The sequence below is a fragment of the Falco cherrug genome, chromosome Z (assembly GCF_023634085.1).
Source record: "Falco cherrug isolate bFalChe1 chromosome Z, bFalChe1.pri, whole genome shotgun sequence".
In the NCBI taxonomy this organism is placed as follows: domain Eukaryota; kingdom Metazoa; phylum Chordata; class Aves; order Falconiformes; family Falconidae; genus Falco; species Falco cherrug.
The window spans coordinates 16,638,212-16,665,996 of NC_073720.1; the positions used below are offsets into that span (position 1 = coordinate 16,638,212).

The 27,785-nt window shown below is 40.3% G+C and overlaps 1 protein-coding gene across 3 annotated transcripts in view; it reads left to right on the forward strand.

The window, feature by feature from the left end:
* The window catches only part of NNT (nicotinamide nucleotide transhydrogenase), a 46,988-nt gene extending 31,430 nt beyond the window's left edge, over window positions 1–15,558 (forward strand). For all 3 annotated transcript variants that reach the window (XM_055698321.1, XM_055698323.1, XM_055698322.1), the window contains exons 19-22: window positions 787–868; window positions 10,926–11,044; window positions 12,022–12,137; window positions 13,388–15,558. In XM_055698321.1, coding sequence (XP_055554296.1) covers window positions 787–868; window positions 10,926–11,044; window positions 12,022–12,137; window positions 13,388–13,537 — 467 coding nt within the window. In that variant the 3' untranslated portion in view covers window positions 13,538–15,558. The remainder of the gene's footprint in view (window positions 1–786; window positions 869–10,925; window positions 11,045–12,021; window positions 12,138–13,387) is intronic.
* Window positions 15,559–27,785: the final 12,227 nt, after the last annotated feature.

The window sequence follows — 27,785 nt, forward strand, 5'->3', positions numbered from 1 at the left end:
GTTACGTTGGCTGTAGGCTCATACGGTTTGATAGCACATTCCCTGTTAAGAGAGGTAAGGTAGGGAATAGCTCGAGACTTGCTTTCCTTCAACTGAATGCTACAGCTATTGTGTTAAATTTAATTTTACTGTTGGAATGAGAAGGTGGCTAAAAACCAAAGTCGTCTTTTATTTTGCTTTAGCTCAAGGGAAAAACATCAGTGAGGTGGAGTTCTAATTTGGGAAGTTACCTTTGTTTCCAACAAAGTTTGCAAACATCTTCAAGGAGTTTTCCTCTTACTGCTGTGGTCAGACCTTGAGGACACCATTAATAATTTATACTTTCCTTTTTCTTCCTGGACATTGTTGCTGTGATGAATTAATTCAGACAGAAAGACTGAAAAGAGTATTTGCTGCTAAAAGTCATATTCAACTACTAGATTTGCATTATGCATAATTTTGTTGAGGATAATGGTGGTGAAGCAACCTGACAGTAGCCTCTTTATCAATTTTTCAGTGTCTGAAACGTCCTTTTTTAAAAAAGGAACATGTATTTTGTGAAGCTGAAATAAGTTGCTTGTGTAGTTTGGCTGGTCAAACAACTACATTATTAGTGGCCAGGAGACCAAAAAGAAGAGATAAAGTGGTTAGGCTGTGAATGTGAGAGTATCAGAGGGATGTGTGTATGTGTATATATATTTATAATTTTTTTTTGTTTATTTTTATTTATGAGAGCTTCTGTTGGTGTGTAACTGTTCTGTCTGCACCGAAACAGAAAAATAGTTTAAAACTTGGAAATTCTTTCAGGTTATGGCTTATGTGCAGCAAAAGCTCAGTACCCCATAGCTGATTTGGTGAAGATGTTGAGAGAACAAGGGAAAAATGTCAGGTAAGTACTTGCCTTGATGAAAAGTATTCCAGGTTTTTGTCTTCCCCCCCCCCCCCCCCCCCCCCCCCCCCCATTCCATTAAAATCTCCTACAAGTGTTTGTTTTGGTCTCATTTTTCTTTCAGCAGTCATGATTATGTTGACCTCTTTCTTGCAGAAATAGTAGCCGGAGGAATGCTGTAGTTTTATTAACCTGTAGCTGAATATCTAGAAATTTTATGCTTTAGTGTAAAAGATCCCTTACTTTCTTACATTCTTCTTAAAATTGGCTTTTGGAGGTAACCCCAGCAGCTGGAGAATAGGTTTTTGGTTTTTTTTGTTTGGTTTTGTTTTGTTTTATGTCATGCTGAAGTTCAGTTAAAAAGAATGGCTTTAAAATGTCATACTTTATTGTAGCAATAAAATCTTACTTTCTTGGAAGGTAAGTTAGCTCCTTTAGGTATGTATGCTCTGCCTTTTTGATGTAGTAGTGTTTTTGTACAAAACAAGCAGGAAGTTTTTTGTAAAAATAAAACTATTGTAGCTTTTCGTATTGTGTTCAAGGGAACAGTTAGAAGCCTTTTCTAAAGGTGGGGAGCTTGGAGAGCTCTATGAAAGCAACCGTTTGTGGAAATACGTTACCGTGAGGAGTAATCACAAGAGCAGACTTCAGTGCAGGAAGAACAGTTACTCGTTACGCTTGTAGTCAACAGGGAGAGAGCACAGGCCTAACATAAGTGCCTTGAATTGCCTACTAGAGAAACCTCCATTAATGGGGATTGTTTACTAGGCTAAAATAGCTTTATTTTTTTTTCTAAGTCCTGATTTCCTAGGGAAATGGACTCGTCTGCTTGGGGAGTAGTTAAAGGTTTGCAGTGGGAATAGTGTGAAGATCCTACACAGAAAATGAGAAGCCCCTTGCAGTATGGAGAAGTGTTTGCTGCGGTCAGTCTGGTATGAAGTAGAAGGGTAGATCGGATTGGGTAGCAGCCTCTGCACCGTGAACATGGGACTTTCTTCTTTCCTGGGATAACTGACTTGCATGGATAGAAGTGATGCTTACTACTACACAGAAACATTTTTATATATATAAACCCCAAAATATACAGACAGTAACATCTAATTCTGATTGACATGTTTTAAACAATACTGAGAAGAATTAACCACACTATAATATTAGGTGTCCTTAGGTTAGGAATCCACAGTTTACCTTGCCTGTTCACTCTTCTGCTAACCCCTCCTGCAGCTGGAATAGCTGAAGACATTCAGTGTGCATTGATGAGAAGTGTCTTGCAGATGCTCAAGAGCTCCTGTTTCTGGACTGCATATAGTGTCTCTGTTAAAAGTAGATCTTATGCCTGTTACATTCCTTGCAATCCTCGTAAGTCAGTCCATGTGATCTTAACATTACCAGCAGGACTTTAGCTACCACAGATAGCCCTTTGCCTCTTACAAGCGTTAAGGTTGTGGTATCTTCTTTCATGCCATGCTTTGAAAGTTTCTACAGTCTGATTTGTTCAGAAAGTAGTTAGTGAACACAGGAAGGTCGGAGGGTTTAAACGTCTGTCACTGTTTTGATGTAACTTGAATCTTCACAGAATTCCAGAGTGGTTGAAGTTCAAGAGATCTGTGGAGATTGTCTGGTTCAGCTAGCCCCCTTGCTCAAACTAGAGTCAGCTGGAGAAGTTTGCTTAGGATCTTGTCCAGTTGGATTTTGAATACCTAGTCCCCCAGAGATGAAGACTTGAAGCCTTCTGGGCAATCTGTTCCAATGTTCAGAGTAAAACAGGTTTTTCCTGTGTTTCAGTTTATGACCGTTGCTTCTTGTCTCTTCACTGGATACCAGTGAGAAGAACCTGGCTCTGTCATCTTTACTCCCCTCCATCAGTATTTATACACACTGATAAGATTCCCTTGAGCCTTCTCTTCTGGAGGGTGAAGAATTGCAGCTCTGATCCTCTCCTGTTGTGATAATCCAATCCATTAAGTAACTTAAACCTGCACTTACTGGGTTCCTGTAGTTTTTTGCTATTGGAAGCAAGGCCACTATTAGACTTATTTGATTACTTCATGGAAGCATTATTGGAGTGCATGTGGCCAGTCCCATGGATTTATTCTGGAGTGCTGCTTCAAAAAGCAGAGATAATTCTTAGGTGCCAGTATTGGCCAAAAGTCATTTCCTCCTTCAATTTTTCTTAGGCCTTACAGATATTGAAAGTACTGGAAAGCTGACATTATGCCTGCCTTGCTGATTGTTTGGGAAACTATTTTCCAATTATGGTAACTTAATACTTTAAAATTAGTCAAGGCTTGGTTTTCATTTTGACAGATGCTGGTTAGCCAAACTCATTCTCTGATTTCCATGTGTTTATTTCAATTGGGTGGTAACGTTCCTTGGGACTCAGTATTCTAGCAATCAGTGTATTTTGGTTTTGGTTTTTTTTTTCTTGCAATATTTTTCTAAGCTTACTAAAAGTTCATGGGCAAGTTTTTGCAGTGTTTTACAGCAGGTGTTGTGATGGATAACAGCAGGGTTACTGTAGGGTTTATAGGCAATTACTTGTTAGTGTTAACGCAGAACATTGCAATTTTGCATATAAAATTGCTTTATCAATGTATTTGTTCATGCATACATGAAAAATGAGTGTGTGTGCTGGTATATCTGCTTCCTGGAGCAGTTCTCTTCACACCTTACTTCTGTGTTTAGCAAAAGCTCTGTGTGTGTCCAAATGGCATTAAAAGTTTTGAAGACCCATTAGCTGTGCGACAACAGAACCTTTCTTGGCTAATGCAACGAGTGTCACATGCTTTTGGCTTTCCTTTCAGCACTTCTGTGGGGGTGAGCTTTATGTTTTTTATCAGCCTTAGTGAAATGAGAATTAATGGGTTTGCCTTTTATGTTGGCTTTGCAAGGGAGAAATGTGAATGAATCCTTGAAATAACTGGCTTATACTTGAAATGAGTCGATTTCAGGAAAGGATCACTGCAGTGGTTACCTAGTATTTAATGAAATAAATCTGTATTTACAGTTTGTGGTAATTCAGGCCTTTCATCACTTTGTGGAGCTCCCACGGTGTTCATTAAGTGCAGCTGCTGTCCCTCTGGTTTCAGTTGGCCTGGAGTGCCTCGGGACCCTAGTACGGTCACCATCCAGATGTAGTGACACTCACACATCCTCTGTGGAGGGGTGCCAGCATGGACATACTATTGTCATCAATTTGTAATGCCCATGCTGTGCCAAGGAAAATTGCATCTGTCTTATGGGTTTTTTTTGCCTCATGACTCACGATTGATCCAGAGGAGCTGTTGTTTTCATTTACTTTGCCTATAGCCATAACATTCTCAGTGAAGTGCACAGATTATATAACATGATGCATAACCTTTGACTAGGTTTAAATTTAGAAATATGGGAGAGTTTGGAAACTTCAGACTCTTTTAGTTATTAAATTGCATAGCTAACATCATTGCTTACTTGAGATAGTTTTGCAGCAGAATACATCTTTAATGCATTAGCAGGATCACATAGAAAGCTGGGTATTGCTGAGCCTTTGTTATAGTTTTCCCGTGTGAGGGATGGGTAGAACAGCAAAACTACTCATAGGCTGAATCCTGTAGTCCCCAGAATCCATTGGCCTTGGGGAGGAAATGCCTGTTCTGCAACTGGTGTATTTCTGCAGAGTTACAACTGAGGAAATTGTTGAAAGATCTCACCAAAGTTCCTTGGTGACATGCTGTGTTGTTTGTAGGCCCCTAGTTGTGAAATTCTGAGTTCTTTTACATAATTAAATTATATTCCATCGTAATCTTATATGTAGATATATAACGATTCTGTGTCATTATAGTACTGTTAACTGTATATATTCCCATAGGTGCATGAGTAATTGACGCTGTTTGTGTCCATGTCTAGTTAACTGTTTTGCCACAGTATGACTTTCCTGAGACTTTTTCTAACAATGAGGGGCTTTTTTTGTGTAGTAAAAAATTCTTGCTAAGAAGAATGTATTGCAGGTGAAAGGACTCTTAAAATTGTGCTTTGTATAGAGTTTCTAAACCTAACTCATAATTAAATATGCTGCTTTTCTCGTAACTCATAGTTGAGAGAAATGCAAATTGCCTCTTTAACAGCCTTTCAAATTAGTTACTAAGATGCTAGTGTTTTGGTTTGGGGTTTTTTAACCTCATTTTTATGGGTGGATGTCTTAGAATCGTAGATTATTTAGGTTGGAAAAAACCCTTTAAGATGAAGTCCAACTGTTAACCCAGGGCTGCCAAGTCCACCGCTAAACAGTGTCCCTAAGCAGCACATCTACACATTTTTTTTAAACACCTCCAGGGATGGTGATTCCACCACCTCCCTGGGCAGCCTGTTCCAATGCATGACCAACCTTTCAGTGAAGAAACTTTTCCTAATACCCAATCTAAGCCTCCCCTGGTATAACTTGAGGCTGTTTCCTGTTGTCTTGTTGCTTGTTATCTGGGAGAAGTGACCAAGCCCCAGGTGCCCACAGCCTCCTGTCAGGCAGTTGTAAATACGAGTGGTAAAGGCCCCCCCTGAGTCTCCTCCAGGCCAAACACCCCCGTTCCCTCAGCCGCTCCTCGTAAGAGTTGTGCTCTGGACCCTTCACCAGCTGCACTGCCCTTCTTTGGACACGCTGCAGCCCCTCTGCGTCCCTCTTGAAGTGAGGGGCCCAAAACTGAACACAGGATTTGAGGTGCAAAAGTCTTAGATTTCTGTCTTCTGATGTTAGAGAATCTTAATTACTTTTGAGCACATGGAAGCACGAGTTTTTGAAAATGTGACAGCATAGATTTAGTGTTGGACCTGAATTTTTTTTTTTTTTTTTTGTTGCTACCTTTATGGCAGAGCTCTAATCAGATGTTTTTAGGGTTTTGGGTTTTTTTATCTCCATTGTTCTAATTGCTTATGAGTAACAGAGCATGTGAATGGGTGCCATTTATACATTTATGTACAAATTAATAAATAAAACAGATTAACTTTACCAATCTTTGTTGCTTTACAAGAAAATCTAGAAGAATTTAAAGGATGAGCTGTTAAGATACTCTCCCAGCCAGTCTTAACATACTGCTTGGCTCTGGTGTGTATAAAATAGAAATTACTGTCACTGCTGAATGGCAGCATAGGAACAACATGTGTTAATGCAAGTTGCTAGGACACTGAAGTGCACTTACTAGGAAGACACTAAGTGTCTACATGTGTGTCAGTTCTTCATTTGTTTTTTCTAGTCAGATTAACTGTGTGGGTTCTGAATTACTAATGATGCAGATGGAGGGACAGATGGAGTCCAACAGTTCTGTTAGCTCAAGTGCTGTCTTGGTGTAGCCAGGGAGAGCTAGCAAACCTTGCTGTATCTGATTTGCTGCTGCAAGGAGGCAGCTATAGCTATATGCTCCTGGGGGTCTATTATAGGTATGCCATTGGTTCCATATGGGCCAGCTGAGCTCTGGGCGACCTTAGTTTGCGATGCTTTATGGAAGCAGACACTTCTTTCTTCCTTGCAGTTGGATTCTTGGGAGGGTTATTGCATTGAGCTAAGGTCCATACCATATATTTGGATCTTGCCCTTGCTGTGATAAACCATAGTGGATGGAAGTAGTTACCAATACTTACTTAAGTGTGCTTAATTGAACTAATTTAATTCAGTTAAACTGACCTGCCCCCAGCAGAACCCCTGAGCTTAGTCTGTGCTGAAGTACTGTTTCTGGGGATAGGTTGCCTCAGACATGACACCAAGCCTAAGGTAGCTATGTCCTTTGAAGCTAATAATCTACATAGTCATCTGTAATGTGTGATGAGAGCATTATACTGTGGTACAAGTCATGCTACACTGCAGCTGTTGTTATATGGCAGGATTCAAGCTGTGGAATATCTGAATGATGTACTACGCAGTTCATCTAGTTGTTTGGTGTTCCCCCCCCCCCCGTTAATCTTGAGTAACAGATTATTGTTTGTACTGGAAACAGAGGTGGAGAGGTGTCAAAACAGAAATAAAGTGAATGTGGCTGGGAGGAGGTGAGGCAAAACCCTTGGGCAAATTATTCTCTGTATATACAATGTTGAAAGTGTTGAGTAAGCTAAATTAGGCACCAGCCAAATGTTACTTACGTCACTCTGTCCAGCTTTGGCGTAATGTCAGGAATCCTATCTTTACATAGATGAAGTGATTGTGACACACTTCTGCATTGAGTTATGTAGATGCTAGCTCGTTCAGTATTCATTACAAGCACATCATCTGGCCAGTTATAGTAATGATAGATGCTGACTTTATGGACTGTATAAAAAGTAATTTCCATTTTGAGATTTTCTGGTGATTTTTTTTTAATGAAATAGTATTGACTGTGGCGGTATGAAAAAGACAACTGCTTTAACTTTTTTACCCCCTGAATTTAAGCGCACTCGATGTGGAAAATGCTGTCCTAGATAGGATGTGTATGTCAGGAGTTTTAGATATTTAGTCTAAATTTAAAATAAAATGTTGGACTCTTTGTATTACACAAAAAGGTTCAAAATATAAACTCATTTTTCAGTGTGCTGTGTTGCCTTTCTAAAACTAGAAAGTATCCAAAAGAAGCTGGTTAAAGAGGCTGGATATCGTTGCCTAGTACTATTGCTGTTCAGGTGTGAAGCTTAGCAGCAAGGAGGTGTACGCTCACTTCAGTTACATGACAGCTGGGCATGATAAGCCAGCCCTACATTACATGGTCAGGGTCAAGAGAAAAATTTCCTGGTGAATTCTGTGTTTCAGTGAATTACCAGAATAATGTTTCAAGTCAGACACAGTATGATTGTGAATCTTTGTTATGAGTAAAGTATATGTAGACTGAAAACTTGATGTTATGTAAACAGAAAGCCAAAGACTGTGAGATTTCTGGCTTGATTTAAAAACAAACCAACCAACATAAGGGAGTGCCGATATTAAAAATATACCAAATAAACTTGTCAGTTTTTCACTTTAGAACATTTTTTTTCCATGAAACATGTCTCTTACAGTTGTATGTGTGTTCAGTTTTTGAATATGAATGAGGTTCATATTTTGAACATCTGGGAGAGCATACATGACAATGTTTCTGCCATAACGCACAATGCACATAGCTTTGACGAACTGCTGCTGTTGCGAGTCAGAAGCAAGATAGGCAGCTTTTATTAGACGTGTTGTGAGCCATCAAGGATTTTGGCTGTCACTGTTTCAGTGCTTACCTGAATTCTGCTTTCTATTGGACAGGTTAATTTTTCTCCAGATGCATATAGAATTTATCTTGTGAAATAACGAAGATAAGCACGTATTTTTAATGATTCTTTTTGACACACTTGCACATCCAGTTTCAAGAGGTACTGGCTGGTTACTGTCATATTTGGTTAACAGGCTCTTAGAAGCAGACCTCTGGGAGTCACTTCAGTATTTATCCAAAAAGCTTTTGTCTGAGCAGCTTTCTCAAACTTTGTGAGTATGCAGTATGTGGTTTCAAGCAGAGTCTGTCAGAAGTCTCCAGCTGCTGATGGTTCATGCCATGACTCTTCCTGAACAAAGATAATTATCCCCTTTATTTTCTTCTTTCTTTGACTTCACCATTCCTGGCAAGAGCCAAAGGTGACATTAATTCTCTTGGCAGCTTAAATTTTGGCTTTCCAGCCCTTGAAATAATATTGTATGTGTATATAGTATTTAATAGAAACCTCACAAGTATTTTGTTTTGTGTATTGCCAAAGTAGCTTTGGTTGAAAAGATGCTCAAATAATTTTATTAGAAACAAAAGAGAATTTTGTTGGAAAATCTATTTTCACTGCCAGAGTAGTGATGGGTTTTCTCAAGTATACTTCAGAATAAAAGTTCTCTTACTGTACTGCAAGTGATTGAATTTGGTACACTTGAAGACTAGCTGCAGTACTACACATGGTTTATATTACTGAGTGGTGTGAAACATAAGCTGTTAATGTCTTGTCCTGTAATTTGCTCACCTTTTTCTGATTCTAGGTATTGTCCTTTGCAACAGGATCCCAAAAATTTACTAGCCAAATACAATCTATTCTCTTTGTTTCTTTAAAAGTATTTATTTTTAAAGCTAGCGTTTATCCTGCTGTTTGACCTAGAGCTTAAAATTGTAGTATATCTGGTATTATGTGGATTAATCATATGTCCTTAATTTTGTTGCTGGAGTTACCCATTGTCCCATCTTTGCATTGTCTTAATGCTGTCTTGCTGCTGGAGTGCTCGGTTGCCCTTTTAAGGATGTTTTTGCAGAGTGTTAAATTCACAAGTGATCTGTGATGATTGGACTGTGACTTGTGGACCATCAGTGCTGCGTTATCCACTTCCATTGCAGTGGAGTTGAAAATAGAAATATGTGATAGTCTGTCTGTCATGCAGAGCTGATTTATCAGTCTTCCCCTCCTTTCTGAAGAAGTCCTTTTATTGCATTCCTGACTGACTTGGATTTCTGCTCAGAAATTTCTGTTCAGAAATCCAAGAGTTTACAGTTTTCTCATAGGTATTTTATGTCTCTTCCAAAGTACATGTTAGCTTCCTTATTAAACATTTAATTTCAGCCATATACAACATTGACCTGAGGCATTTCTGGTGTGCTTGAGTCAGCATGACATTTGGCGATAGCTCCAAGGGCTGGAAAGACAGAAAATGCATAGGAGAGTAGACTTTGATATGCCTAGTTTATTCAGGGCCAGTAGATGAGCAGAAGAGTACAATCTGCCCACAAGAAGTAGATTTGCTTGTAATTAAAATATATCTTTGGGAGTTACAGTTAGACCAGTTTAACGTCTTTGTTCTGAGTTTTGTCAGGTTTTTACTCTTACAGAACTGCATTCATACCGTAAGATTCCCACTGCTACTGTGTGTGTCTGTCTGAACTTTTAGTAACTCATAAGCAGTGTATTCTATCTAAACTGGTTTTTAGCTGTTCTGAAAACATTTCTTAAATTGTTACGCTTGAACTGGTATAGCTTCTAAACTCTGCATCTTCTCAATCCCCCTGCCTTTTTTTTTTTTTTTTCCTTTTTTTCCCCTCCTCCTAAGTTCGATCATGAGAAGAAAGTGGCATGTTTAACCTAATTCAGAAAAGCATTGTCTTGTGCTTAAAGTAGAGTCCCTGATGATTTTTCTCTTGGAGTGTTAGACCATGGTAACCACACATACTCTCTTAGAGACACTTGAGTCAGTAAGGTCATTTGCCAAGACCATTTCAAGGTCTATGAGTGGATTTGTGCTTCAGGAAGGCTGCACAGTGTTTAGGCCTTTTTATGAAGAGTGTTGTGTTGTGGCCAGTTCATTTATTCTTTGGTGCTTTCACTTTTCCATGATGTAAGAGACCTACAAAGCATATTAATATGGGTGGTTGTTTTGCAGCAAAAAGGCTTACTCATAAAAAGCAAATCAAAGGTATCTGTCAAAAGTTTTTAGATGTATTATTTGGAAGGAGGATGCAGATGCTTACCGTGTGTGTTATGGCTAAGGCTGATGATTGTATCCAGTCAGAACGGTGAAATAGTCCTATTACTTTCAAAAGTAATCGAAGAAAAGCCTGTTGGTATAAGCCATTGCTGGGTGGAAAATTGCTGTCTAGGGCCATCTTACAGTGGTGCATTCCTAGGCATTTTTTGCCACGAGTTCCTTCTGTGTTGCCACTAGAAGAGTCCATCAGGCTCTCCAAAGCCACTTTGCAGATGCAACAACTTTCTTAAAGAGTCTTCTTATGATGGAAAGATTGAAAATGTGCTACTAGCTTATTTAACTTTACTGGGAAAAGAATATATTCTTTTGCATACCTGTTATGTCAGTCATACTTCTAACTTTGCAGAAAAGGAACAGCTGCTCTCCAGGTGAGGAGTCTAATCTGTGGACCTCGTTCCTTTTCCCACCCATTCAGTTCTCTGCAACACTGGGAAAATAATTACAATATTGTTAAGGTTTAACCATTTAATTTTATTAATTCCCGTGTGTGTTTACACTTAAGCATTTCTCAGCCCTGTAGGTCACAGGGGGCAATTTTACTGTATAAAACAGAGTGTGCAGTCGTCCTTAATGGGGTTGAACTTCCTTTCCTGTTAGGTTCGGTATTCACCCTGTGGCTGGCCGTATGCCTGGTCAGCTGAATGTACTCCTAGCAGAGGCTGGTGTTCCCTATGATATTGTGCTGGAAATGGATGAGATCAATGAAGACTTCCCAGGTAAGCATGCAAGCTGTAAGTTTCCAGCAGATTGGATTTGATCTTATCAATTTTTATTTGATTCTGTTGTTACATCACACAACGATTTTAAAAATAGAAAATCTCAGCCAGGCTATTCAGTTTCTCTTGTGCCTGTTGTGATGCCACTGGAGAGAGCAGAGGTCTTTCTCTTGCAACCTGAGTGTGCTCCCAGCTGATGGCAAGTGAGCACAGAGGAGTACAAGAAATAGCCTGACTGAGAAGCAGAGAGTATAGACAGGTAAAACAAAGGGAAATATTGAATGAAGGAGTACAGAAGAGAGTAGATATTAAAGGGAGATTAAACAGGCTTGTCAAACATGTTTCCTCCAGAACCAAGGGCAGGTTTTTTTGGTTGGTTTGGATTTATTTAATTGCTTATAGCTGTGAAATAAATGACAAATTCTGTTTCTCTCTTCTCTCTTACTGCTACATACAGGAAAACTACAATTAATTCTTCAGGTCAGGTGTTGTACTTGACACTGTCATATCTTGCAAACCAGTATAGAATTGTACAGACAACTTCTTGCTTTCTTATGTCTTTATTTAAAAATCAGAAAGCTGCTGGTAAAAGGTTTTTTGAAAGAGCAAGGAAAAGCCAGGCACAAACAAATTGTTAAGTGATGATGTGTGTATGAAATACACACAGATGTGTATGGAACCACATTTAAATATCAAAGGATTTAACTTCTGTATGGCAGTGATTTAACAATTCCCTTGGAATGGGGTTGTGGATGCTTGCAGTTTGCTGGAGGTGCGTGGCGGACACTTGGACTCTCACATATAATTTACCTGATAAGTTTGTAAAATATTTGTGACCGAAGTCCCCATAAATATTTGTAGAGTAAGGGGTTCTTCTGCCTCTTAAAGATCAGTTTTAACATGAAAATGAACATCAGCCTCAGTGTTCAGGTTTCAGTTAATTTTTCATTAGTTTTCTCTTTTTTGTCTTGCTGCAGAAACTGACTTGGTGCTTGTGATTGGTGCAAATGATACAGTTAATTCAGCAGCTCAGGAAGATCCTAACTCTATCATAGCTGGCATGCCGGTTCTTGAGGTCTGGAAGTCCAAACAGGTGAGATTATAAGAATTGTGCTAGCACCTGCCATAGTTAGCATGCTTTTAAAAACAGGGTTTGTAGGATAAGATAATAATACTCTACTTTTATGGTTTCCATGAAAAGCTTTTCTGCAAGGCATCCAACAAACCAGTCAGTATTTTGCAAGTGTGATGCACTGTACATGATTTTGTAATCATCAGCAAGTGCTTTAGTGGAACTAATGATGACTGCAGTAGAAGAAAACAATGAAAGCACTTTACTAAAAATGGGATTAGAATAAATTATATTCTGCTGACATCTGCAACCCTGAAGCATTTATGGGAAATTTGACAGTTTTAATGTTGAGGTAGAAATAAAAATATTAGTATTATACTTAAATAATAAAAAAAACCCAAACAATGAATGAGTAGAGAGTGTAGCCTGTCTAGACTGATCTGACACTTTAGTCCTTGCCAGTGTTGCTCTTTGAAAGCAGCAGTGACTTACCTAAGATACGTATACTTGAGTTTCCTTGATAGGAGATCTTTGATCTCTTGTTCTGAAGCCAGTTGTAGCCCCGGTACTTCTGTTGGTTAGCCATTCGAGTACTCGGACACGGGCACATACATTTATCAGTTTTGTGCATAGCTATGTGTTGCAGTTTGAGAAATAAACATGTATATGGTCAAAGCTGGTAAAGCGTCACAATTTCTCTGCTGAAGGTGCTGTGGTTAACTAATTTGACAATCAAGAGCTAACAGTGGCTGAAATGTATTTAGGTTTGTGGGGTTTTTTTAAAACTTAATTTAAATTCCCTGTATGAAGTAATACAGAGTCATAGTCTGGACAAGTACCAGAGAGTGTTACACCAAGTATTGATGTGAACGCTGATCTGAATTGTGTTGCTATCAGGGAATTGGGTTCTTAACATAATTAAAAACAAAAAAAAACCTTAAAACCCTTCTATGCTACAATCATCAGTGTCCATCTTGCTTTGACTTTATTTCATGGAATAAAGTAAGAGCATATGGATGTGTAGTGTCTACAGTCTCTTCATCTGACATGCAATACTGTGTTTAATAATAACATGTTTCTGAACCTCGTTCAGGTATCAATTTGTCTGCTATATTAAAATTAAAAATACATTTTTGTAGCAGTGAGCACACTATTTGGGTTTGGGATCTCTCTTCCTCTGCCTTTTCTTTGTGGCAGCTGGTTTTGTGTTGTCTTTGTGTGGGCGTGGTGGTTGGTTTTTGCTGTTTCAAGCATGAATTCTTTCTGTGCAGGTCATTGTAATGAAGAGATCTTTGGGAGTCGGTTATGCAGCGGTGGACAATCCAATCTTCTACAAACCCAATACTGCCATGTTGTTGGGTGATGCTAAGAAGACTTGTGATGCCCTGCAGGCCAAAGTCAGGGAATCGTATCAAAGCTAAATACTGATTTATATTCCACTCATGATTGTGACTACAGTTTTGTCACAGAGGTCATGGAAAACAAGACTTAGAAAAATCTTTTATTGTTACAATGCAGCCAGTATTTGGAGAAGACTGCATTGATATCTAGGGGATATAGTTTGGTTAGGAAATGTAGGGTTTTATGAAAGGATGGGCACATTAGCGCTTCAGACTAAGTCTCCCATGAGGCAGTACATTAAAGAATGAAAATGTGCTTTTTAAGGTTAACATTGGGCTGTTAGAAGCAGGAACTAATAACTTGTGGTAATCTTTAAGTAGTTATTGGCTCCTCCTCCTTACTGTCTTTACTTCTGTCATGGAAATTCACTAAAAAATACTGTGCCAAAATTGTATTCTGGCTTACCAAAGCTGGATGAAACAACTATTTATTTCATTAAAACTTAAAGCAAAATTACAAATGGATGCGAGCAGATGCATATAGTTGCTTACATGATTTGAGATTCTAAACAATATTTTGTTTCTTTTGTGAATTGTGTGGATGCTGTGAATCAGGAACATTTTAGGAAAGCTAATTCTTTTTAAAATACAGTCCTACTTTTTTGTAGTGCCCACTTACATTACTTAAAACAAAACAGGGGATTTCAGGGACCTACCAAGTCATTTTCAAGCCTGGCAATGAAATGTACACTTACTTGCACTGCTTAACTGTTTTAAGCAGCTGCTAAGTTCTCCATCTTTTCCAGTCATTGCCTTTTTGAGTGTATGGGGAAAAATGTGGTCCAGTTCTGCACAGATAGAGCATCTTGATACATCTGATCTGTTCACAGAATTTGGACCACACTCTTTCATTTTATGTTCACTTAGACTTTTAACTGTATTTGCTACTTTAAAATTCAGTGATGCTTTCTTAATTAACATTTTTGTGATGCTGGAAAAGGCACTTTTGAACATATTTAAGATGCTGGAGTTTATTAGATTTTTTTCTAAATAAATAAGCTATTGTTTGGACAGCACAGAAACATACCAAACTTAATCCAGTGTTTTGATTATTTGACTTCTCCCTAATGTAATTAAAATCACTGTTAAATTCTCATAATAATTTCAGCAAATAATTATGACATTTTTTTTTTGTTTTGATTATGTTAAATGTACTTGAGTGGAACTCAAATATTTGCCTAATAAAATGACTTTATCATCTTTACATAATGATGTAGCAACTGTCTATGGTGACAAAGGCCAAACAGGAATAGCTCTACTTGCATTAGAAAGCATTCATATCAGAGGAAGACAAACTATTAGGAAGTCAGTCTTGAAATTAATCCATCCTGATTGATAGAACAAACTTTTTTTTTATTACACCATGTATAGAGACCTCATGTAAACCATAGTATTTCTACTTAGCTACCTCTGTTTTTGTGAAGATCGCTTAAAGACTTTGAACAGGTAATGCATTAAGAAATGTAACAATGTATGAAAGAAGCTACCCTTTTTACAATATCTTTTATATAATTTGAAATAAAAAGTATCATGTAAGCATTGATATGTCATACACTGCAGGAAAAGACTTGCAATTAAATTTTAATTTAAAACATCATGGCAGCTGTATTTGAATGTAGCGTGTATGGCCTCTTGATTTCATTTTATTCAACTTTTAGGTCTGCAAAAAATAGGAGGGAAATGGGAAGAGGGGGAACACAAGGAAATAATCCTCTCTTTTGCCCTCCCAACTAAGCAAAAAAGGGATTTGAAGGGATTTTAAAACCTAAAGCATTCATTCTTGTCTTGTCAGACTCGAAATATCTAACTGCAGTATGCAACATGTTTCTGCTTATAAGTAGCTAATGTAATACTTAGCTTTTCTTAAATAAACAAAACAAAAACAATAAGGGGAGGACGCTTCTTTTTTCCCTTTCTATTTGGAAAAAACCCATACTGTTATGTTGGTTCAGAGGTACCAGTGTTATCTTTAAAACTGTGCTTTACCATGGAACATCAGGTAATTTTTGAAGTGCTAATAAAAAGTCAATTATTTTTCTTTACTGATTGTTTCTTTTCTCTCCTGTTGTGTTTCCTGAGTAAGTAGTCTGAGATTCTTTCTGGGAGTTAGGAGATTGAAATGCCACAACAGGATGTTGAGGTTGAATAATATAATGAAAAGGGATCATAGTGAAACATGCATATTTCTTTTTATAATTTGAATGGTTCCTTAAAATACTCATGACTGATGTCACCTGACTGTAGCAACTTCACTATGAGCATTTTCTAATAAATGAAGAGGGTTAGACAACTTCTGGGAGTAGTTGATCCCACTGTGTGTTGCCTTTTTGACTTAAAAAAAACCAGAAGGCAAGAAAAAAAAGCTGTAAGAACTAACTTGGCTGAGTACTTCCTTTTCCATTAGCTGAGGTGTGAGGTGAATCCTGTCCCTTTGAGCCTGATACACCATATGAGTTTGCTCTTAGTTGTTTTTTTAGTTTGCTGTAGAACTTCTACAAGATCGTCAAGCTGGTTCTTGTGATGATTTCAGTTTGTACCTTCAAAGTGAGTGATAAATGAATAACTTCAGCCATCTGATAGTCTGTTCAGTTGTATCATTGCACAAGTCTGATGTGGAACTTCCATATTTTCTTCAAGCTATGGTCAAGCCAAGACTTGAGGTCTCTTTCAGGGGCTGCAACCTGGTGTTGATTCATTAAGTAAGCTGTCTTGATCAAGCAGCCCACCTTGGGAAGAATATACCCACGGTATATGGATTTGCAGTCTGACAAATGGCAAAGCCATAGCCTATATCCTTTTGGGGATCTGAATGCTAGTGTGAAGATTTTACTCACTCTACTCCATCTCCAGCTGCTTATTATCACCCAAGAGGTATTTACTCTAACCTGCTTCAAGCAGGCTATGAAAATCTGATCAAGTCATGGCAAAGCACCACAGCAAGAACAAAAGGAGAAGGTAGAGGACACTAATCTCTGTTCAGCAGTTAGAACTTTTCCATTTGGCAGTGTGTGTCCATGGCCAATAAAATACATTGGATATTTGCTTTTGATACAAGTTACTGTGCTGCTAAAGTTACAGAAGAATGTTGTTTGGAAGGATCCTCTAGAGATAATTTGGCCCAGCCCTCTGCTGGAAAAAGATCAAGTGTGATCAGATTGCTGCAGGCTTTGAGTCTCAGTCTCTTGGGTGGAGATTCCGCAGTCTCTCTTACCCTATTCCAATGTTTGATTCTTCCCATTGTGAACATTGGTTTTTTGGGTGTTTTTAAAAATAATTGGCATTTCCTTTGCTGCAACCTGTGTGCATTACCTAGCCTAATCCCGTTACTGTGCACCTCTCAGAAGAGTTTGTTTTCATTACTTGCATCACCTTGTCAAAGGCCTTGCTAAAAATCAAGGAATGCAAATTCCGTTGTTCTTCCTGTGTCCACAGGGTCAGCCATCTCACAATAGAAGGCAGTTGGGTTGGTCAGGTGTGATTTGCCTGTGGTAACATCATGCTGCTTGTTCCTAGTTGCCTTGTCTTTCGTGAAGTTGAGTAGAACTGGCTGTGTAACCTTCACAGGGTCAAAGTTGGGCTGCCTGGCCTGATGCTTTCCTGTTCTTCCCCCTTGCCTTTCTTGAGCCAGCAACATTATTACTCAGATCAGAAATTAAATTCTAACTTTGTAAAAGCTGCTGTTTCTAGCAAATCCACTGTTTACTTTGTCCTGATAATCATGAAGTTTTGTGCTGGTAAATTGGCTTTGTAACTTTTTGGAAGTAGGGGAATTTCACTGATTAGAAAATGATGAGCTTGCAGTTACGTGATCTATTAATTTGTCGATCTGTTTCTCAAATTCTTGCTTTAGTCAGGAATTTTAGAAACCATGTCATGACCATTTAATGAGTCATATGTATCCTGCTGTGTTGGTTTCTTGCAAGTATGTAATTCTGTTTTCATTCAGATAGGGAAATTGGGGACTGAGCTTGCTTTTTTAATTTAGTTTGAATAAAACCCCAAGCTTTTGGGGTGAATCACAGGGTTTTTTTTGACTTGCTGAATTTTGGTTGCTATTGCAGAGCACTCTTGGAGCACACAAACTCAAATTCTTTTGAAACTACCTTAGAAGATGATTTAGAGCTGTGGATGCAGTCACTAGGGTCAGATTCAAGGTAGTCCACAGTAAACACCCTCAAACATACAGGAGAGGATTTCGTATTTCCAGCACAGAGTGCCCTGTTTGCCATATTTGGTTCTATTGTGCCAAAATAACTAAGTTAGACTTCCAGATCTCCTGAGCATAAGAGAGAATGAGAGGCTTAATTATTTATAATTCATTACCTTAAATTTTAAATATAAAAAGCACCCCAAAACAAAAAAAAAAACTTTACAGGAAGGAATTTGAATACTGGGAGATCGCCTAAGCAGTGAAGTTTAAATGTTCATTTTGTAAGATTTGCAATGAATACTGTTCCAACAATATCACTAGTGGTTTGGTTTTTTTTTTTAAATAATTACAAATGGTAATGACTTGCATAATCCAACTGCTCTGTAGCTGCCCAAGAGGATGTATTACATTAACTGTGTTAGACTAATGTGATACACGTTTTTTCCTGAGGGGAAGGTATGTACTTACACATTTTCATTAATGGGCTTAGTACTTTTTGAAGATCCAAGTTCTCATGTGATTTTTTGAAGTAGCAAGACCAGTCCTAAAACATTAAGATACTACTTGAGAGGTTGAGAGACTCATTTGTAGTCCTTACTCCAGGGTGGTGATCATAATAACTTGTAAGGACAGAACTTTTTCTCCAGTTGCAAAGATAATGAGAAATGTTAGCTATAGTGAGAAGAGAGTGAATGGAAAAAAGTGTTGGAGGAAACATGACCTAACTATTCTGCTTTCTCTGTTTCAGTTTTTACTGGAGACATATTTTCCCTGAGAATGAGGGTGGTCATACTCTTCAACTGAACGTATGCATAGGTAGTTTGTGTTCTTCCCTTAATGACAGTTGATCAGTTTTATTTTTCCCAGTATACTCCAAAGCTGCATGTAGCCCTGTACATCACTCTGAAACCTGGCATTCCACAGTCTAATTTTCTGCACAGCATGCAGAAATCAGAAATTAATACCCAGTTTTACTTACATGTTAGGCAAATGGCTCTCTGAATTCTGCATTGCTAACTTTTAAATTCACAGCCCCAACACTTGTTTTTGAGCTCTGTAGGTAGCTTTTGTACTTCTGCAAAGCAGTTTCAGTTAGACAAGGATATGGAAAGTTAAGTATTAAAACCTGTTTACCGACTATAGCTGCCTTTAGAACATTATGTGAGCAAGAGATACAAAATATGCCTGTCACAACTTTTGAAAAAGGATAAAAGTAGGTCAGACAAGATGGGAAAGAAATTGTATGGCAGAGAAGTAAAGTAGTTACTTTGCAAAGACCAGACCTTTAGTTCACATGTAAGCATAGCTTTGAAAATAAGGTTATTCATGGTGCAGTCCTGTTAGCAAATACCCTATTTGGCATATCTAACGGTATGATGTTCTGCGATTAGACGTGAGATCAGGTAAAGGCCCTGTGTGTCTCTTAACCTTTTCCTGTCTCTTGCTGACAAAACCCATTAAAACTGGTAATTATCCAAACCATTCTCTGTTAAAGGAAGGAAGCAACAAAGGAGTTGGAGGACAAAGTGGTTGAGGGGGCTTCACACTCAGTAAGAAGTGTCTTTTGGAAGAAGATTGATGCTGAACTCTAGCACAGCATGAAATTAAGTTATTCTATTACATGGTCAGTCTAACCCATAATTTAAAAAATCCCTAACAGAATGGAAACTAGCAGCTAGTGAACATAAAAAGCTCAAGCAGATGTTAAAGCGGCCTCATGCAGTAATAACTAGCAGTTGCCCATTCTCCCTATTAAAATATTACAGATGTGGATAGGAAAAACCATTTGGTTTTCTGATTTCACATTCTCAGAAGCCCATTGTTGTTGCAGGCTATGGTACAATGAACTTAAAAGTTTAAAGTGTTTTATGGTGGATTTGTTAATGTGCAGACATAACACAAGAAATTGGCTTTTTAATTCGTAGGCACATCAACAGTCCTTATTTTTCATCAGCGTTCTGTCCCCAGATGAATCCATTGGATGTTAGTTTGGTGAACCAGATAATGTGAGGTGACCTAATTATATTTAAATTTTAAAATCAGAGAAGGGTAGTCAACATTGTGCAATGTGCTAAGTAATGCTGTAATTTTCATGTTACATTCCTGATGTAACATCTCTTTTCAGACTTTCAGAGATATCATAAACCACATTTTCTACCTGGTCAATTTGACCTGTGAGCAGTGTTAAAGTTACCCATGGAGCTGCTGAATTTTGTCTGTAGATCTCTGAACCATTTTTTTTTCTGCAGGACGATGGAGCAAGAAGTATCTGTTGCCTTTTTACCTAATTGTTCCTGTTTTGGTTTGTGTGAAGTCATTATGGCATTTGATATTTAAATGCTAACTCTTTCTGAGGGATCTAAATTCTGTTGTTCTCCAGAGGTAGTCACCTTTGCATTTCTGGTGGAGTTGATCTTACTGGAAACCATACAGCAGCCACACCTTACTGTCCTGTATATATAACTGTTGCCAAGCTAGAAAAGAGTGGCAGCTTCCCATCTCTGCTATAGACTGACCATTGCAGTTGGTCCTAAAGTGTTACTCAGCTGCTCTAACATTTGTTTTCAAGTATAAACCTGCTCACTTTTCTTCACTGTGAGGGTGGTGAGGCACTGGAACAGGTTGCCCAGAGAAGGTGTGGTGACATCCCCAAATCTTTGCCTTCTGGCCAGTCCATAATAATTTCCAAGATTCCTGGACAATTGGGATTTCCTATTTGAGTTCATTGTCTAATCACTGCAACCCACTTACTCCATGAAGCCCCAGCTGTGTAATGTGTAGAGGACACCCTCCCTCTAAACATCCAGCCCAGCACTGGTGACCGGGGCTCCAGGAGGAGCTGCACTTCAGTACTGATCACTTCCAAAGCAGCTCAAACCCCTTTGTAAGCTGTTGGTATCTCTTCTCCAGTTGGAGTATAGCAGGCCTCCCATCCTCTACATCCATGACTCCAACAGCCCAAGGGTCGACCTCGAGTCTCCCCTGGTGCTTCTGCCAGAGGCTCCAGGTAGGGCCATTCTCCCTGGTGGCGGTGCGGAGCACATTCTTTACATCTTGCCCAGTCTGAATGGGCCCAGGGGCTACTGCTTGAACTGTCTCCCCTTTAATTTGTTCAGTTTGTTCAGGACCCCATTTAAAATCATCCTTCTTTCGGGTCACATGACAAAAAGGGCTTACAATCATACTGTAGTTTGGAATGTGCATTCTCCAAAAGCCCACACCACCTAAGAAAGCCTGAGTTTCTTTCGTAGTAGTTGGTGGAAACATGGCTGTTACTGTGTTCATCACATCCACTGGGATCTCATGACATCCATCTTGACATTTTCTTCCCAAAACCTGGATCCTGTGCGGGTCCCTTCACTTTACTTTGTTTTATGGCAAAACTGGCTTTCAGAAGGGTTTGGATTATCTTCTCCCCTTTCTCAAAAACTTCTTCTGCTGTATTGCCCCATATGATAATGTTCTGGAGCTCCACCCTGTTCCAGCACAGCCTGGATTGGTCCATGGTGGGTGGCAGGGCTGTGTTTCCACCCCTCGGGCAGTTGATTCCAGGTGTATTGGATGCCCCTTCAAGTGAAGACAAACAGTGGCCTGCACTCCGCAGCCATAAGGACTGGGAAAAATGTATTTGCAGTATCAATAGTGGCATACCACTTGGCTGCCCTTGATTCCAGTTCATACTGGATCTGTCTGGCACAGCAGCACTCAACAGCAGTGTGACTTCATTCAGGCCACAATAGTCCACTGCTGGTCTCCACTCCCCATTAGGCTTTCACACTGGCCATATGGGCTATTAAAGGGTGAACGGGTCCTGCTGACCGCTCCATGGCTCTCCAGCTGGCAAATCAGCTTATGGATGGGAATCAGGGAGTCTCGGCTGGTGCGGTACTGCCACCGGTGCACCTTTGTAGCAGCCATCGGCACCTGCTGTTCTTCGACCTTCAGTAACCCCACCACAGACGGGTCTTGTGAAAGGCCGGGCGAAGCGGATGCTGCTTACATTCCTCCCCTTCCAAGGCAGCTATACCAAAAGCCCACCAATACCCTTTCGGCTCCTTGAAATACCCTCTGCTAAACCAGTCTATGCCAGGGATACGCAGAGCCTCTGGGCCAGTCACAAGGGGATGTTCTTGCCACTCGTTCCCAGTCAGGCTTATTTCAGCCTCCAACACAGCTGAGCTGTTGAGATCTCCCTGTCACTCCAGAAACACCGATGGGTTCTGCCCCTTCAAAGTTTGATGGCATTAGAGTTCACTGTGCACCAGTATCTACTGGAGCTTTACATTCCTGTGGGTCTGATGTGCCAGGCCATCGGATCCACACGGTCCAGTAAGCCCAGTTATCCCTGACGTCCACCTGGCTGGAGGCAGGGTCCCTCTCATCCTGGTCGTAGGATTCTCCACTAGCATGGCAAGCGGTGCAAAGTGGATGTGGCATGGAGCAGTTCTGCTCACTTATGTCTTGCCAGAATGGATTAGAAATCCTTTTCACAGGATCAAAAGTAAAGTCAGCCCTATCACTTTGCCTGGAAAACTGTCCTCTGGAGGCTGGAGCAGCAACCTCCCTGGAAGACTCCTTATCTGTGATTGTCTTTCCTTGTAGTTCATGCACTCGTGCCTCCACAACTGAGGTACGTTTTCCATCCCACCTCCTCATGTCCTCTCTGTGGTCACGCAGGTAAAACCACAGCGTACCCCGTGGTGTGTATCTTCTATATTCTCCCTCCCAAACGGAAGGGCATCTATGGTTGATAGCTGAGATGCATGTCTGTATGGGTGGAGAGTAGGACATATCCTCATCAAGTCGCTGGACCAACCTGTCCACAGCTGAGATGATGGAGGTAGAGATACTATCTTCATAGCCCTGCAGACAGTGAACCACTTCATCCACAGCTGGTGGTGTGTTGTTTTTCCAACCCATTACTGTGAATGAGTTGGCATATGCTGATGGTGAGGGCTGTACCAGTTTCCGCCACATGGGTTGTGTGCATTGGACTTCATCTGGATCAGTGGGTGACTGTGGATCATCCTGGTCATAATAGATCATCTCTTTCACAGCTAATTCTCTCAAGTACTGGATACCCTTCTCTGTTGCAGTCCACTTGCTTGGGCAACATCTACTGTCCTCTTTGTAGGGATACTTTTCCTTAATGCTTGATGGAAATTGCTTCCAGAGGCTGATGGCTTGTGCTCCTTTTCCAGTTGCCCTGTCAATGCCCCCTACTTTAGAAAGTGATCCCAGCCGCTTGGCTTCCGTACCCTCCAATTCATTGCCATTAGCCCCACTATCCCAGCACTGAAGCAAACAGGTGATAATGTGTTCACCTGATTGATGGGCATAATCTTTCCACGTATCTTGCAGTTTATTCAGAGATGGGGATCAAGTGGTTACCTCTTGTTCCTCTTCTTTAGCTTGTTCCTGTGATGGGCCTGCTCCTTCATCCTCCTTTACCAAATGAGCTGCTTTCTGTTTCCATTTCTTCTTCTGCATAGGGGCTACTGGCACTGACACAGGTTGGTCTTCTGCATCACTCACTGTGGGGGCCGAGGCAGCTGCAGTGCCCACCGCAGGGGCTGGAGCAGCTGCAGGGGCTGGAGCCACTGTTCTTTCTGCCATGGAGGCTGGAGTAGTTACAGCTGGTGGCGTAAATCTCTACCAGGTCCAGGAGCTGAAAACCACATCCAGTATTGCTAGCAATAGGGCCAGGACCTGCGCTGTGGTGCTTCCAATGAACCAAAGATAATCAGAATTTCCTAAAATCCTATGTTTCACTAATTAGCCCTGAGGAGAAGGTGGAGGAGTGGACCCCACCCATAGGTCGAGGCTCTCCAGGAAAACCAAGCCAAAGGTGCCGTTGTTGGTGTTCCCACCCAGGGGTCACCTGACACACAAGGACAACTGAGTACACAGACCAGATTAGTTTTATAACCAGAGAGTCCATCCTATCATAAACCAGTGCTATCTAGTACAACACTATGATAACGTTAGCCCAGGTCCCAAAGAGAACTTGCAGCATAACAGGGAACACATACTGTAAGTAAATTAAACAATGCAACCCTGAGACCATGGGCAGCAACTTCAAGAGCAAAGAAATCAGCATTGTAGCCAATGATTATTAATTCAATACAACAACAACAATTTCATTCTAACACTCTCTAGTTGGGCCTGTTGTTATCTCAACCCTTTGTGTCCCTGTTTTTGGGCACCAAAAAGGACTGTCGTGGTTTAACCCCAGTTGGTAATTAAGTGCCGTGCAGCCACTTGCTCACTCAGCCCTCACCCAGAGGGGTGGGGAGGAGAATCAGAGAGGAATGTAACACTCGAGGGTTGAGATAAGAACAATTTAATAATTGATATAAAATAAAAATAAAAGAGCAATAATAATAATAATAATAGTAACAATAACAGTTGTAATGAAAAGGAGGGGGAGGGGGAGACAAACAAAATCCAAAGGGAAGGGAGAAAAGAAAACAAGTGATGCACAATGCAATCACCACCTGCTGACTGATGCCCAGCCAGTCCCCCAGCTACGATCGGCTGGCCCTGGCCAACCCCCCGCAGTTTTTATGCCCAGCACGACAACCCATGGTATGGAATACCCCTTTGGTTAGTTCAGGTCACCTGTACCGCCTGTGTCCCCTCCCAGTTTCTTGCACCCCTCCAGCCTTCTGGCAGGCAGGGCCTGAGGAACTGAAAAGTCCTTGGGTTGGTATAAATGTCACCCAGCAACACCTGAAGACATTGGTGCACCATCAACATTGTTCTCACACCAAATCCAAAGCACAGCACTGCACCAGCTACCAAGAAGAAAATTAATTCCATCCCAGCTGAAACCAGGACACTGTGGTATCCTTCCATCTCAGAAAATGTACCATGACTTCAAACAGCATCCATTTTTAAAATAAAACAAGCAGTAGTCTTAGAAGCACATTGTTCCTGTGCATACATTCTTCTCACAAGAATTGCCTTTAAAATCGTTGGTTATTAAAAAGAAGAAAGCTGGGTCTTTTACCAACCAGAACCTGGAACACATACAGTCTCCAGACTTCTCCCTTGTTGGTTTTGTGTTTGTTAGGTGGTGCTCTACCATTAGTTTTCAATAAACCTGTTGCAAAGCCTTCCATGAATGAGATAACTTCTCACTGCAAATAGCTAGAAAAGCATTTTAGCCAACTTGTCCCTTTAATTCAGAAATTAATTCTAGTATTTGGAAAATGTCTTTCAGAAAACATTTTGTTAGAATTTTTCCCACAGGCAATGCTTCTCCCCCCCCACCCCCCCAAAAAAAAAGCATGTTGGCGAGGTGCAAAATTCAAACCTTAGTTTTCAGCCATTATCTTTTTCATTTTATCTTCAAAATACACTGATTTGACTCTTAGCCAGACTTCCCTGTTCCAACCTAATATATTACTAGGTAAGTAGCTCAAGTTTTGATCAGTTTGACATTAAGTTTACCATACCTAAAGACTGAAGACTTATGTTCTTTGCAGGAAATACTGAAGCATTCTGCCAGAGTTTAAATTCACTAATACTTTCCCATTTCCCAAGCAGAAGTTATATCAACTCCTCTTTGTCTATTTAGCTCCAAAAATTGCTTCCCTCCTGGATTTTACTTTTTCATTTGGCAAATACTCTGATGAACTTGCAGTATAACTTTTATTGGATTCATGTTGTGGGTGACAATTAGTTTCTGTTATTTTCTTAATTGTCTGCATTTTGTGTTGGAGGAGGTGGCCATGGTTAATAGCAGTGAAAACATGGAAAAGACTTGTCATGTTTTGCAAGCATTAAATTGGGTTGAAAAGAAAGATAATAGAAAGGGAACAGAGACAAATGGGACTTGGGCATCTTCAGCAGTTTGTTTTTTTCACCCAAAATTTTAGGTTTTGTATGTGAAAGTTTCATCAAAATAAAGACACAAAAACATACTTTACCCAGCCTGCATCTGATGCTGTATCCACAAATTTCAGTGCTCCTAACATGAATAATTTGTGATTTATGTCAGTATTGTCAAGCTGTCAAAATAGAAGCATTTAAGAAATGTAAATGCTGAGATTTTTCTTTAAAATATTAAATTAATGTTTTCTGATTAAAGTATAGACAAAAAACCCAAACCGTTATCCCCTTACTAGATTGTGTACTTGTGAAGAAATACTGATGCCCAAAATAAGGGATGGCTGAAAAGAAAGCCCCTTAAAGAACAGTATGTTTCAGACCTTTGTGTCCCAGGGAAGGTTTGATACTCTGAGAAGGGGAGTTCCAGTTTCCCCCTTTGACGACCCTGTGATGGCAACACATTTACTTTACAAAAGGAGTTAGGATCTTTGTCACCCCAAGCACTATGCTGAGGATGAGTTACCAGGAAAGAAGCACATCTTTTAAGGCTAGTGTTCTACCATCATTTATTAAATTCTGTAGGAATACATACTGTGGAGGCCCCAACAGTGGGGGTAAAGCTCTGTTTTGTTACATGTGTTGATGTATGTAGATATAAATTGTCAAAATGTAGGTTTCAGCTGATATTTATCACAGTTTGCTTGAACATGTAAGACTTTTACATATGCTGCTGCCTGGTTGCATGTTTAGAGATTTTTTTGAAAGTTTGTTCCAGAAATGTCGAAGTTAGCTGTCTTTGGCTTAGCTTGTGGTGGTTTGATCCTGGCTGAATGCCAGGTGGCCACCAAAAATGCTTGGTCACTCCCTTCCTCAACCGGATAGGGGAGAAAATATAATGAAAGGCTTGTGAGCTGAAATGAGGGCAAGATCACTCAGTAATTACTGTTGCAGGTAAAACAGGCTCAGCTTGGGGAGTTTATTACCATTTGAATCAGAAAAAACACCTTCCCCCCACCCATCCCTTCTTCCTGCCCTTAACTTGAAAGGGAATGGAGATTAATGCTCAGTCCATCACACATTGTTTCTGCCGCTTCTTCCTCCTCATACACTTCTTCTCCAGCGTGTGGTCCTTCCCATGGGACACAGTTCTCCATGAACTTCTCCAATGTGAGTCCTTACTGTGGGCTGCAATTCCTCATGAACTGCTCCAGTGTGGTCCCTTCCACAGGGTGCAGCCCTTCAGGAACTCAGTGCTCCAGCATGTGTCCCCCATGGGGTCACAAATCCTGCCAGAAAAAGCTGCCTCAGAGTGGCCTCTTCTCTCCACAGGTCCACAAGTCCTGCTGTCACTGAGATTTGGAGTAAACCTCTTAACACCAATGTAGCATTAAGAAGCAGGAATTCTCTTTATTCACAGTTCTGAATGCACGGGGTATAGATCTGCCCAACGTGCACACCAAGTTACTTGAGAGTACACATATACAGTACTTACACATTCATAGTGTCTTGCATATTCATTTTCATTTACATACAGGATTGGTTGCAAGTTTCTTACTTCTAATGCAAACTAGTATGCATCCTCAGGTAGCACTACTGAAGTTTTTTACTAACAATACATGCTCCTCAAGTGGGGTTTGTCCTCTTTCCAGGGGGCTATTTGAATTGTAGGTTGTGGTCTCCCACTGCCACAATTATCTTTGTCGTACTTTCAACCAATTTTCTGTGGATTACAACACTTTATCAGCTTGCCTCCTCTTGCAGCCAGAACTTCCTACCTTGGAGGCTTCTTTCTGTGTAACTTCAGATAATGGTGTTCTTTTCCCCATCCATTCTTTCTTTCCCATCCTTCCCAAGGCTGACTCCCTTGATAGGAGTCCCTACATTTATCATTTTAAACACTTTAGAGAGTCAGCTTGGCCTAAACTCTGTGCACAGATTTGTTTAACATACAGTTAAACACTAAATGAGACTTTGGAAATTTGGGAGTTTAGGTAACACTGCCAGCAAACCTTCCTCAGCATGGGCTTCTCACAGGTCACAGCCTCCTTTGGGCATCCACCTGCTCTGGTGTGGGGTCCTCCACGGGCTGCAGGTGGATATCTGCTCCCCCACTAAACTCCATGGCTGAGGGGGACAGCATGTTTCCCCATGGGCTTTACCATGGTCTTCACCACAGGCTGCAGGGGAATCCCAGCTCTGACGCCGGGTTCGTCTCCTCCTACTCCTTCTGCACTGACCTGTGTGTCTGCAGAGGTATTGCTCTCACGTAGTCTCACACGTCTT